The sequence below is a fragment of the Macrotis lagotis genome, chromosome 1, assembly GCF_037893015.1.
Source record: "Macrotis lagotis isolate mMagLag1 chromosome 1, bilby.v1.9.chrom.fasta, whole genome shotgun sequence".
Lineage (NCBI taxonomy): Eukaryota > Metazoa > Chordata > Mammalia > Peramelemorphia > Peramelidae > Macrotis > Macrotis lagotis.
This window is the reverse complement of record NC_133658.1, coordinates 622235092-622247515: the sequence shown is the minus strand read 5'-3', so window position 1 is coordinate 622247515 and position 12424 is coordinate 622235092. Positions and strand designations below refer to the sequence as shown.

The following is a 12424-nucleotide window of genomic DNA, read 5'->3' as shown; positions in this document are numbered from 1 at the left end:
CAGTAATAGAAGTAAATAGCAGAGATAGAAGTAAATTTTTTATTGTCATTAGAAACTGATAAATTCATTTTATACATATGATTTAGTGAATAGATTCAAGTGAATAGATTAAAATGAAAGTGAATAGATAAAAAAATACTTCCCATGAATGATTTTTTTATTATAAGAATTTTACTCATTGAATATCATTACTTTTCAGCTATAGTTTAAGCAATCAAAGCTTCCCATTTTAGTTCTTTTCTCTTAGACTAAGGATACATAAAGTCTTATCATACATGATAAATTGGTAACTGCCTTTTTTAAAAAAAAATCTCTATTTTCGGGCGGCTGGGTGGCATAGTGGATAAAGCACCAGCCCTGGAGTCAGGAGTACCTGGGTTCAAATCCGGTCTCAGACACTTAATAATTACCTAGCTGTGTGGCCTTGGGCAAGCCACTTAACCCCGTTTGCCTTGCAAAAACCTTAAAAAAAAAACAAAACTCTATTTTCTTTCCTAGGAGAATATCAACCAGCAAGGTGACAATTCTAGGTTATGGTCTATTAACCACAGATGCCAAACTTCTGATAGACACTCTGTACAAACAAAACTTTAAAGTCGTTATAATAGATGAATCACACTACATGAAGTCCAGGACTGCATCCCGGAGCAAGATTTTGTTGCCATTAGTGCAAAATTCAAGAAGAGCCATTTTTCTTACAGGAACTCCAGCTTTGGGAAGACCTGAAGAGGTATTAAAAGGATTTTGTTTGTGTGTTTCTGTGTGTGTCTGTGTGGGTCTTTGTATGTCTTTCTATGTGTCTATATTTGCATGTGTCTGTGTGTGTGTTTATGTCTCTGTATGTGTGTCTATGTGTCTGTGTCTACATGTGTGTGTGTGACTGCGTATCCATATGTATGTGTGTGCCTGTATAAGTCTTTGTGTGGGTGTCTGCCTGTATGTGTGTCTGTGTGCCTGTATCTGTCTGTATATGTGCCTGTGTCTGTGTGTGTATGTGTCTTTATGTGTGTGTTTCTGTATTTGTATGTCTGTATGTGTGTCTGTGAGTGTGTTGTGCCTCAAGAAATTTAACTGAATCAATGACCTAATATTTTTGTAACATCACTTTTTAAATTTAGATACCTTTAGATACCCAGAGAAAATTCCTTAGTTGTTTTGCTAGCACGTTAATAACGATTACAAAGTATCTTATAGTTAACATTCTTTTTTTCAGTCAGTTTTTTTAGATTTTTCTTTTTTTTATTTTTATTAAAGATTATTTTATTTTTACAATTTTCCCCCAATCTTGCTTCCCTCCCCCACCCCCACCCCACAGATAGCACTCCTTCAGTCTTTACTTTGTTTCCATGTTTTACCTTGATCCAATTTGGGTGTGATGAGAGAGAAATCATAACCTTAAAGAGAACAGAATTCTCAGAGGTAACAAAATCAGACAATAAGATATCTGTTTTTTTTTTCCCAAATTAAAGTGAATAGTCCTTGTACTTTGTTCAAACTCCACAGCTCCTTATCTGGATACAGATGGTGCTCTTCTTTGCAGACAGCCCAAAATTGTTCCCGATTGTTGCACTGATGGAATGAGCAAGTCCTTCAAGGTTGAACATCACTCCCATGTTGCGGTTAGGGTGTACAGTGTTTTTCTGGTTCTGCTCATCTCACTCAGCATCAGTTCATGCAAATCCTTCCAGGTTTCCCTGAAATCCCATCCCTCCTGGTTTCTAATAGAACAGTAGTGTTCCATGACATACATATACCACAGTTTGTTAAGCCATTCCCCAATTGAAGGACATTTACTGGATTTCCAATTCTTTGCCACCACAAACAGGGATGCTATAAATATTTTTGTACAAGTAATGTTTTTACCCTTTTTCCTCATCTTTTCAGGGTATAGACCCAGTAGTGGTATTGCTGGGTCAAAGGGTATGCACATTTTTGTTGCCCTTTGGGCATAGTTCCAAATAGCTCTCCAGAAGGGTTGTATGAGTTCACAGCTCCACCAACATAATAGTGTCCCAGATTTCCCACATCCCTTCCAGCAATGATCATTATCCTTCCTGATCATACTGGCCAATCTGAGAGGTGTGAGGTGGTACATCAGAGAAGTTTTAATTTGCATTTCTCTAATAATTAATGATTTAGAGCATTTTTTCATATGGCTATGGATTACTTTGATCTCCTCATCTGTAAATTGCCTTTGCATATCCTTTGACCATTTGTCAATTGGGGAATGGCTTTTTGTTTTAAAAATATGGCTCATTTCTCTATATATTTTAGAAATGAGTCCTTTTTCAGAATCATTAGTTGTAAAGATTGTTTCCCAATTTACTACTTTTCTTTTGATCTTGATTACATTGGTTTTATCTGTGCAAAAGCTTTTTAATTTAATGTAATCGAAATCATCTAACTGGTTTTTAGTGATGTTCTCCAACTCTTCCCTAGTCATAAACTGCTCCCCTTTCCATAGATCTGACAGGTAGACTAGTCCTTGATCTTCTAATTTGCTTATAGTATTGTTTCTTATGTCTTTGTCCTGTAACCATTTGGATCTTATCTTGGTAAAGGGTGTGAGGTGTTGGTCTAATCTAAGTTTCTTCCATACTAACTTCCAATTATCCCAGCAGTTTTTATCAAAGAGGGTGTTTTTATCCCAATGGCTGGACTCTTTGGGTTTATCAAACAGCAGATTACTATAATCCTCTCCTGCTTTTGCACCTAGTCTATTCCACTGGTCCACCACTCTATTTCTTAGCCAATACCAAACAGTTTTGATGACTGATGCTTTATAATATAATTTTAGATCGGGTAGTGCTAAGCCACCTTCGTTTGCATTTTTTTCATTAAGCTCCTGGCAATTCTTGACTTTTTATTTCTCCCTATGAATTTACTTACAATTTTTTCTAACTCATTAAAGTAATTTTTTGGAATTTTGATTGGTAGGGCACTAAACAGATAGTTTAGTTTTGGTAGAGTTGTCATTTTTATTATATTAGCTCTCCCTATCCATGAGCAGTTGATATTTGCCCAGTTATTTAAATCTGATTTAATTTGTGTGAGAAGTGTTTTATAATTGTTTTCAAAAAGATTCTGAGTCTCTCTTGGCAAATAGACTCCCAAATATTTTACACTGTCTGAGGTTACTTTGAATGGGATTTCTCTTTCTAGCTCTTCCTGCTGTATCTTGCTAGACATATATAGAAAAGTTGAGAATTTTTGAGGGTTTATTTTATAACCTGCAACTTTGCTAAAATTGCTAATTGTTTCCAGTAGTTTTTTAGATGATTTCTTGGGATTCTGTAGGTAGACCATCATGTCATCTGCGAAGAGTGAGAGTTTTGTCTCTTCCTTCCCAATTCTAATTCCTTCAATTTCTTTTTCTTCTCTAATTGCTGATGTTAACATTTCTAATACAATATTGAATAGTAGTGGTGATAATGGGCACACTTGTTTGACCCCTGATCTTATTGGGAATGCCTCTAGCCTCTCCCCATTGAATATAATGCTTGTTGATGGTTTCAGATAGATACTGCTAATTATTTTAAGCAACAGTCCATTTATTCCTACACTCTCTATTGTTTTTTAATAGGAATGGATGCTGTATTTTGTCAAAAGCTTTTTCAGCATCTATTGATATGATCATATGATTTCTGAAAGGTTTGCTGTTGATATAATTGAGTATACTAACAGTTTTCCTAATATTGAACTATCCCTGCATTCCTGGAATAAATCCTACTTGATCATAATGTATTATCCTTGTGATGACTTGTTGTAGTGGTTTTGCTAAGATTTTATTTAGTATTTTTGCATCTATATTTATCAGGGAAATAGGTCTATAATTTTCTTTCTCTGTTTTAACTCTTCCTGATTTAGGTAACAGTACCATGTTGGTCTCATAGAAAGAGTTAGGCAGAGTTCCATCTTTCCCTATTTTTCCAAAGAGTTTATATAGGATTGGAACCAATTGTTCCTTAAATGTTTGGTAGAATTCACTTGTGAATCCATCTGGCCCTGGAGATTTTTTTTTTAGGGAGTTCAATAATGGCTTGTTGAATTTCTTTTTCTGAGATGGGGTTGTTTAGGTATTTAATCTCTTCTTCATTTAACCTGGGCAACTTATATTTTTGTAAATATTCATCCATTTCACTTAGATTATCGAATTTATTGGCATAGAGTTGGGCAAAATAATTTCGAATTATTACTTTAATTTCCTCCTCATTGGTGGTGAGTTCGCCTTTTTCATCTATAATACTAGCCATTTGGTTTTCTTCTTTCTTTTTTTTAATCAAATTGACCAGAGGTTTATCAGTTTTATTGGTTTATTCATAATACCAACTTTTAGTTTTATTTATTAATTCAATAGTTTTTTTTGCTTTCGATTTTATTAATTTCTTTAATTTTTAGAATTTCTAATTTGGTATTTGATTGGGGATTTTTGATTTGTTCTTTCTCTAATTTTTTTAGTTGCATGTTTAGTTCATTGATTTCCTCTTTCTCCAATTTATTCATATAAGCATTTAGAGATATAATATATCCCCTCAGAGTTGCTTTGAATGAATCCCATAGGTTTTGGTATGTTGTTTCATCATTATCATTATCTAGGATAAAATGGTTAATTCTTTCTATAATTTGTTTTTTGGTCCACTCATTTTTTAAAATGAGGTTTCCAATTTGTTTTGGGTCTATATCTCCTTGGCCCAGTATTGCATATGACTTTTATTGCATTGTGATCTGAGAAAGATGTATTCACTATTTCTGCCTTTCTGCAGTTGATCATTAGGTTTTTATGTCCTAGTACATGGTCAATTTTTGTATAAGTTCCATGTACTGCCAAGAAAAAGGTATATTCCTTTCTATCCCCATTCAATTTCCTCCATAAGTCTACCATATCTAATTTTTCTAACAATCTATTTACCTCCCTAATTTCTTTCTTGTTTGTTTTATGATTTGATTTATCTAGATCTGATAGCGGGAGGTTGAGGTCTCCCACTAGTAGAGTTTTGCTGTCTATGTCTTCCTGTAATTCTTTCGGCTTCTTTTCTAAGAATTTGGGTGCTGTCCCACTGGGTGCATATATATTCAATATTGAAATGACTTCATTGTCTATGGTACCTTTTAGGAGGATAAAGTTTCCTTCCTTATCTCTTTTAATGCTATTTTTGCTGCTGCTTTGTTTGAGATAAGGATTGCTACCCCTGCTTTTTTTACTTCAGCTGAGGCAAAATATATTTTGCTCCAACCTTTTACCTTTACTCTATATGTATCTCTCTACTTCAAATGAGTTTCTTGTAAGCAGCATATTGGAGGATTCTGGTTTTTAATCTACTCTATTTGCTTACGTTTTAAGGGAGAGTTCATCCTATTCATATTCAAGGCTATGATTACTAATTCTTTATTGCCCTCTGTGCTATCTTCCCTCTGTTTGTATTTTTCCCCCTTCCCCCCCCTTTTATCCTTATTCTCCAGTATTTTGTTTCTGAATACCACCCCCTTCAGTGTGTTTGCCCTCCTATATCACACCCTCCCCTTTCTTTCCCCTTTCCCTTTTTCCCTTTTCCCCTTCCTTTCCTTTTGTTATTTCCCCTTATTTCCCCCACTCCCCTTCCCTTTCTCTGTCCCCTCCTCCCCTTTTCCCCTTTTAATACTTGAAAGGTTAGATATTTTATAAGTTAACTGAGTATGTGTAGGTTGACTTTAAGCCAAGTCTGATGAGAAGAAGATTCAGGTGTTTCTCCTCTGCTCCCTTCTTTCCCTCTATTACCATAGGTTTTTTTGTACCTCTTAGTGTAATGAGATTTGTCCCATTCAATCCCCTCCCTCCTCCCGTCTCTTTCCTGTCCCCCTTTTTAGGGAGGTAGTGTATTTTTTTAGATCATTCTATCTAGGTCATAGAAAATTCTGAGTGTCTGTCCCTTCTAGTTCAGTATATTCTATTGAATAGAGTCAAAATTCCTGAGAGTTATTAGAGTCTTTCTCCCAAGTGGGGTTAAAGCCAGTTACATCCCATTAGATAGCAGTCTCATGGATAGGTCATGGATGTCCATCATTTCTGGCTAAGTATATTCTCTTTGTTAGTTACATTTCTCAGGATTTGTGAGAGTCTCTTTCCTTCCCCCCCCCCCCCATGCTGGGATATAGCCAGTTTCAACTTACTGGATTGCATTTTTTTCCTTTTGCCACCCCCCCCCTTTTTTTTAACCTTTTCATGTGTCTCTTGAACCTCCTGTTTGATGTCCAAATTTTCTGTTTAGCTCTGGTCTTTTCATCAGAAATTTTTGGAATTCTTCCATTTCATTAAATGTCCATCTTTTTCCCTGGAAAAGAAGGCTCAGCTTTGCAGGAGAGTAGATTCTTGGCTGTATTCCAAGCTCCCGTGCTCTTCGAAATATCTCGTTCCAGGCCCTTTGATCCCTTAAAGTTGATGCAGCCAGGTTCTGCATGATCCTTACTGTGGCTCCTTGATATTTAAATTGTTTCTTTCTGGCTGCTTGCAGGATTTTCTCTTTTATCTGATAGTTCTGGAGTTTGGCCACAACATTCCTTAGTGTTTTCATTTTAGGATCTTTTTCTGGTGGGGATCGATGTACTCTTTCAATAACTACTTTGCCCTCCGATTCCATGATATCAGGGCAGTTTTCCATCACTAGATCCTGTAATATTAAGTCCAGGCTTTTTTTCTCTTCAATGTTTTCAGGAAGTCCTATAATTTTCAGGTTTCCCCTCCTCGATCTATTCTCAAGGTCAGTGGTTTTGTTGATGAGGTATTTTACATTTGCTTCTATTTTTTGCTGTCTCATGGAGTCATTAGTTTCTGTAGACTCCATTCTTTTTTTGCGGGGAGGAGTTTTCTTCATTAACCTTTTGCAACTCCTTTTCCAATTGGTCAATTCTACTTTTGAAAGAGCTTTCCATTTGACCAATTGAGGTTTTGAGAGAATTTCTTTTTGCATTTGCTCATTTGAGGATCTGAGAGATTTATTCTCCTTTTGTGTTTGTCCAATTGTACTTTCTAAGGTACAATTGGTTTTGTTTTCTTGTTGCAAGGTATTAATTGTCTCTCCCAAATTTTTAAGCTCCTTCCTTATTTCTTCAAGGAAGTCTTTCTGTGCTGGAGACCAGATTGTATTCTTAGAGGTTCCAGGTATCTCTGAGTTGTGGTCTTTCCCTTCCAGGAATTTTTCTATGGATCCACCTTTCCACTGACCCTTCTTCATTATGCTAAGACCTTGAGTGGGGCAGGGCTGGTTCACCTGGGCTTGGGATCGCCAAAGGCTTTACTGAGTGCAGTTTCTCTGGCTGGCCAGTGGGAGGTGCTGGTTGCTTTCTCTGGAGTGTCTGTGACCTGGGTTGAGAGGCCTTCTCCCTTTGCCTGAAGGCAGGAGTTGGAACTATTGAATTCTTTTGCCTTCAATCAGTGGTGGGCTTTACCCTGGCCTGAGGTGATTCCTCAGCTGGGCTGGTTCTTCTGCTTACACACCTGGGCCTGAGGCAGAAGTAATTTGCCTTTGTTTGAGGAGAGGCCTCTGTGCAATGGAGGTGTGCCCTCAGAGTTTCTCTGACCTGAGAAGCCTAGGGATGATGTCTGCAGTTCTCCTGCACCGGAATACTTCCCCCAGCCTGGTCCCCGAGGTCCTGGGGGACAGCACCAACACCAGCGCCTCTGCTTCCCCACGGACCCAAGCCCCTTTTGTCCAGCCCCACCGCTGATCCAGTAGGTCCGGCTCTCGGGCCCTCAGACTCCCGGTTCCAATTCAGCTGTTAATCTGGCTGATCCCAGGCTGCGTCTCCCTCAGAGCCCAGATTCACCCGCTGGTACTCGGCCAAGGCTGCTGCAGGAAACAATTCCCGAGGTGGATCTTCCTCTCCCGGCTTTTCTTTCTGGGTTTCCTGGTTCGGCTTTCTTTTTAAGAGGTTTGTTTCATGTGATTGATGGGGAAGAGATCAGGAGACTTTAGAACTGTGCCTGTCTTCTCCCCGCCATCTTGAAAAGATTTAGCATGCAAGTCTATACAGTAGAGGCACAATCAGACATTTATTATATCTACTTTTCATAGGGCTTTGTATCTAGGCTCTGAGTATATAACAAAACCAAAAGTTGTTTTTTTAAAATGATCCTTCTCGGGGCAACTAGGTGGCCCAGTGGATAGAACACTGACCTTGGAGTCCGGAGTACCTGGGTTCAAATTCGACCGCAGACACTTAATAATTACCTAGCTGTGTGGCCTTAGGTAAGCCACTTAACCCTGTTGCCTTGAAAAAACTAAAAATCAAAAACAAACAAAATGATCCTTCTCTTTAAGGAGCATTCATTCTTCAGTAAGGGTGAGGTGAAGGTGGGAGAAGGGAAATGGTTTTTTATACATAGATAATATATATGATAATTTATGGAAGGAGAAATTTGCCAATAAATCAACAGATTACAATATGTTTCTGGAAGTTGTGGTATCTTATTCTGATTATGAAGTACATTAAAGATTTTAAGAGGTTCAAGAAAGTTCCCTTGTGAAGTAATAGAGAAAAGAGGATGAAGTGCTGAGTTTGAGGAGCAACAAATCTTAAACTTTACCTGGAACATGAGTAATAAATACTGTGGAAAGTTGGAACCATTTTGTGGAGTGTCCTAAGTGCTAAGTAGAGGTGTGTTTATTTTATTATAGAAGTAATATTGAGCCACTAAAAATTTTTGAAAGTAGAACGTGATGTGGTCATGTAGTACTTGTGTTTTAGTAAAATGATTATGGCAATTCTAAAGAGGATATGTTACACATGGAACATTATGGAAGCAAGAAGACTGATTTTGATGCTATGACAGTGGATTACAGAAGAGATAATAAAGTTTGGGACTAGAGGAATAAATGTGAATGTGGAGAATGACAGACACAAAATATATTTTGTACCAATATTATCCGTAGTATTTGGCAAATAAGTAGATATGCTGGGGAAAGGAGGGGAGAGGGGAAAAAAAAATTAAAGATGATTCTAAAATTACCAAAGGAGGTGACTAGACAAATGATTATATCATCAGTAAAAGTAAAAAAAGCCTAGAAGAAAAGAGCAGCTTTGGCACCATTGACCATTTTTTCCTGCTGCATGCTCTTTGGATTTTCATGACTTCTCCTTGGTTTACTTGACTCTTCTTTCTCAACTTCTTTGCTAGATATTCATCTATGTGTGTCCTCTTCTCTTTTTTTTTTATACATTTTCTCAGTGGGTGATCTCATCTCTTCTTTTGGGTTCACTTATCTTTATGTTAATGATTCTATGATATATGTATATAACTCCAGGCTTTTAGAGTGGCCACAGTACAAAAGGAACAGAACCTTTCACACACACACACATATCTATCTTATCTAATCTCCCAAAACTCCCTCTCCTGAGTTCTCCTACATATCACCAATTATCTGTTGGGCATTTCAAGGCAGAGATCTGACTAATCTAATTCAGCATGTCAAAAATGGATTATATTGTTTGCCCTGGGAGGCAGAGCCAAGATGGCGACAGGAGAAGATCCTCTCTTATGTGCTCTCTCTCAAAACTTATAAAATAAGAACTCTTAACTCAATTTTCAAGTGACAGAACCCACAGGGGGATCCAGTGAGGCAGTTCTCCAGCCCAGGGTAACCTGGAAAATAGCGGAAAGGCTCCGATCCATGGAGTTAGAGGGGTGGCCTGCCAGAGTGAAGGAACTTCAGCCTCCCAGAGGCAGGCCCAGGGTGCCTGGGAGCCGCAGCTCGCAGTAGTGGGGGGGGCAAAGGGGGGCCATTTCCTGGCCCACACCCCGGGTAGCACCGGGCACAACTTGAAAGATCAGCTGGGGGGCCTCTGCCAGTGCAAGAGCAAAGCCCAGCCCTCCAGAAACTCTATTAGCAGCATGGCCACAGCAGCCCAGATACAGGAAGCAGAAGCAGGCGGAGCTGGTAAGCAGGAGCCCCCAGACTTGAGTGCTCAGTCTAGGGAGGGGAGAGGAGAGAGAGACTACTGAGGTCTGTCCTCTGTTCCTGGAACAGGACTCTGGGGCTCTGACCACATTTAGATCCTGATCACACTCTAGGCCCCCTGTAGAACAGCAGGGACCCCTTCACCTCAGCCCTGTGGCAGAGGGGTGTACTTGTGGTCATTCACAGACCAGGAGGGAAGACATGGAGATCCTTGGGGGGGGTAGTGTCCCAATAATATTCAAAAGCTCAGGAAGCACCCCAAAACCAGGCACAGACTGGAGAAATGAGTAAGCAGGAAAAAAAAGAGGAACACCACTGAGAAATAGTTTGTCTGTGATACCAAGAAGGATCAAAATACTCAATCTGAAGATGAGGAAGTACAAGCTCCTGCATCTAAAGACTCAAAGAAAAATGGAAATTGGGCTCAGGCTATGACAGAGCTCAAAAAAGACTGAAAATCAAGTGAGGGAGATAGAAGAAAAATTGGGAAAAGAAATGAGAGAGATGCAGGAAAAATATGAAAAAGAAGTCAGCAGCTTAGTCAGGGAGATCCAAAAGATTGCTGAAGAAAATAACATGTTAAAAACCAGCATAGAAGGGCGGCTGAGTGTGCTGTGGATAGAGCACCAGCCCATAAGTCAGGAGTATCTGAGTTCAAATCCAGCCTCAGACACTTAATAATTACCTAGCTGTGTGACCTTAGGCAAGCCACTTAACCCCAATTGCCTTGCAAAATTGTAAAAAAAAAAAAAAAACCAGCATAGGTCCAATGGATAAAACAATTTAAAAAGTTATTGAGGAGAAGAATGCTTTAAAAAGCAGAATTGGCCAGATGGAAAAAGAAATAAGAAAGCTCTCTGAAGAAAGCAAATCCTTCAGATGTAGAATGGAACTGAGGAAAACTGCTGATTTTACAAGAAATCAAGACATAATACTTCAAAACCAAAAGAATGAAAAATTACAAGAAAATGTGAAACATCTCATTGAAAAAAAAAACAACTGATCTGGAAAACAGATTCAGGAAAGAGAATTTAAAAATTATTGGAATACCTGAAAGTCATGATCAGGAAAAGAACCTTGATGTCATTTTTAAAGATTTCCTACAGGAAAATTGCCCAGATATCCTAGAAGCAGAGTGCAAAATACAAATTGAGAGAATCAACCTATCTCCCTGAGAAAGACATCCAAACAAAACAACCCCCAGGAATATAGCCAAGTTCCAGAACTCCCAATCAAAGAGAAAATATTACAAGCAGCCAGAAGGACACAATTCAGATATCGTGGAGCTGCAGTCAGAATCACACAGGACTCAGGAGCAACTACATTAAAAGTTTGTAGGGCTTGAAATATAATATTCCGGAAGGCAAAAGAGCTCGGAATGCAACCAAGAATCAACTACCCAGCAAAACTGAATATCCTCTTCCAGGGAAAAAGATGGACTTTCAGTGAACCAGGGGAAGTTCAGATGTTCTTGTTGAAATGATCAGAGCTGAACAGAAAGTTTGATGTTCAAATACAGGACTCAGATGAAGCATAGAGAGTGGTGGAGAAGGATAAAACATAGGGACTTAATGATGATGAACTACATGTATTCCTGCATAGAAAAATGATACTGATAATACGCATATGAACCTTCTCATTTAATAGAGCAGGTAGAAGGAGCTTTTATAGATGAAGCACAGGAGAAAGCTGAATTTGAAGATATTATACAGTGTAAAAATGGAGTCAATGGCTAAAAGGGAAATGTAATGGGAGAAAGAGAAAGGAGAGGTGGAATAGGCTAAGAGATTTCATATAATAAGGGTTTTTTTATTACAATGAACTATTACAATGATATGGAAGGGGGAAGGCAAGGGGGAATGAGGAAACCTTCGCTCTCATTAGAGGTGGCTAGAAGAGGAAACAGCATATATATACTCAATGGGATATAGACATCTGGAGTGAGAAGGGGGGACAAGGGGAAGGAGGGGATTTGGGTGGACCATGGGAAGAGAGTGGTCAGATATAACACATTTTCTTTTTTATTTCTCCAAGGGGCTGGGATTGGATGGCCTGTCTGGTACCATAGGGCTGGGTGGATGCTGGACCTAAGGAGTGGTATGTGGTCTTGGCCCCAGGGCTGCCAATCTGTCTGATGCACGATTCAGCTACCCTACAGCACATTTAAGAACAGGGACAGAGTGAAAGGAGAGAGAAAATATAATATATGGTAGTGGGGAAGTACAAATGGAGGGAGTTGCGATCAGCAATGGCAACAGTGGAAAAATATGGAAGTAACTTTAGTGATGGACTTATCCTAAAGAATGTGATCCACCCGTGAAAGAGCTGGAAGTGTTGGAACACAGATTGAAGCACTATTATTATTATTATCATTATTATTATTATTATTATTACTATCATTATTATCATCATCATTATTTTGGGGGGTTTGCAGGGCAAATGGGGTTGGGTAGCTTGCCTGGGCCCACACAGCTGGGTGATTGTTGCGTGTC

At 38.7% G+C, this 12424-nt stretch overlaps 1 protein-coding gene across 1 annotated transcript in view; it reads left to right on the top strand.

Annotated features, from left to right (window-relative positions):
- The window catches only part of ZRANB3 (zinc finger RANBP2-type containing 3), a 238159-nt gene that overhangs the window by 124386 nt on the left and 101349 nt on the right, over positions 1–12424 (top strand). The window contains exon 6 of the mRNA XM_074212007.1: positions 499–730. Within this exon, the coding sequence (XP_074068108.1) occupies positions 499–730 (232 nt within the window). The remainder of the gene's footprint in view (positions 1–498; positions 731–12424) is intronic.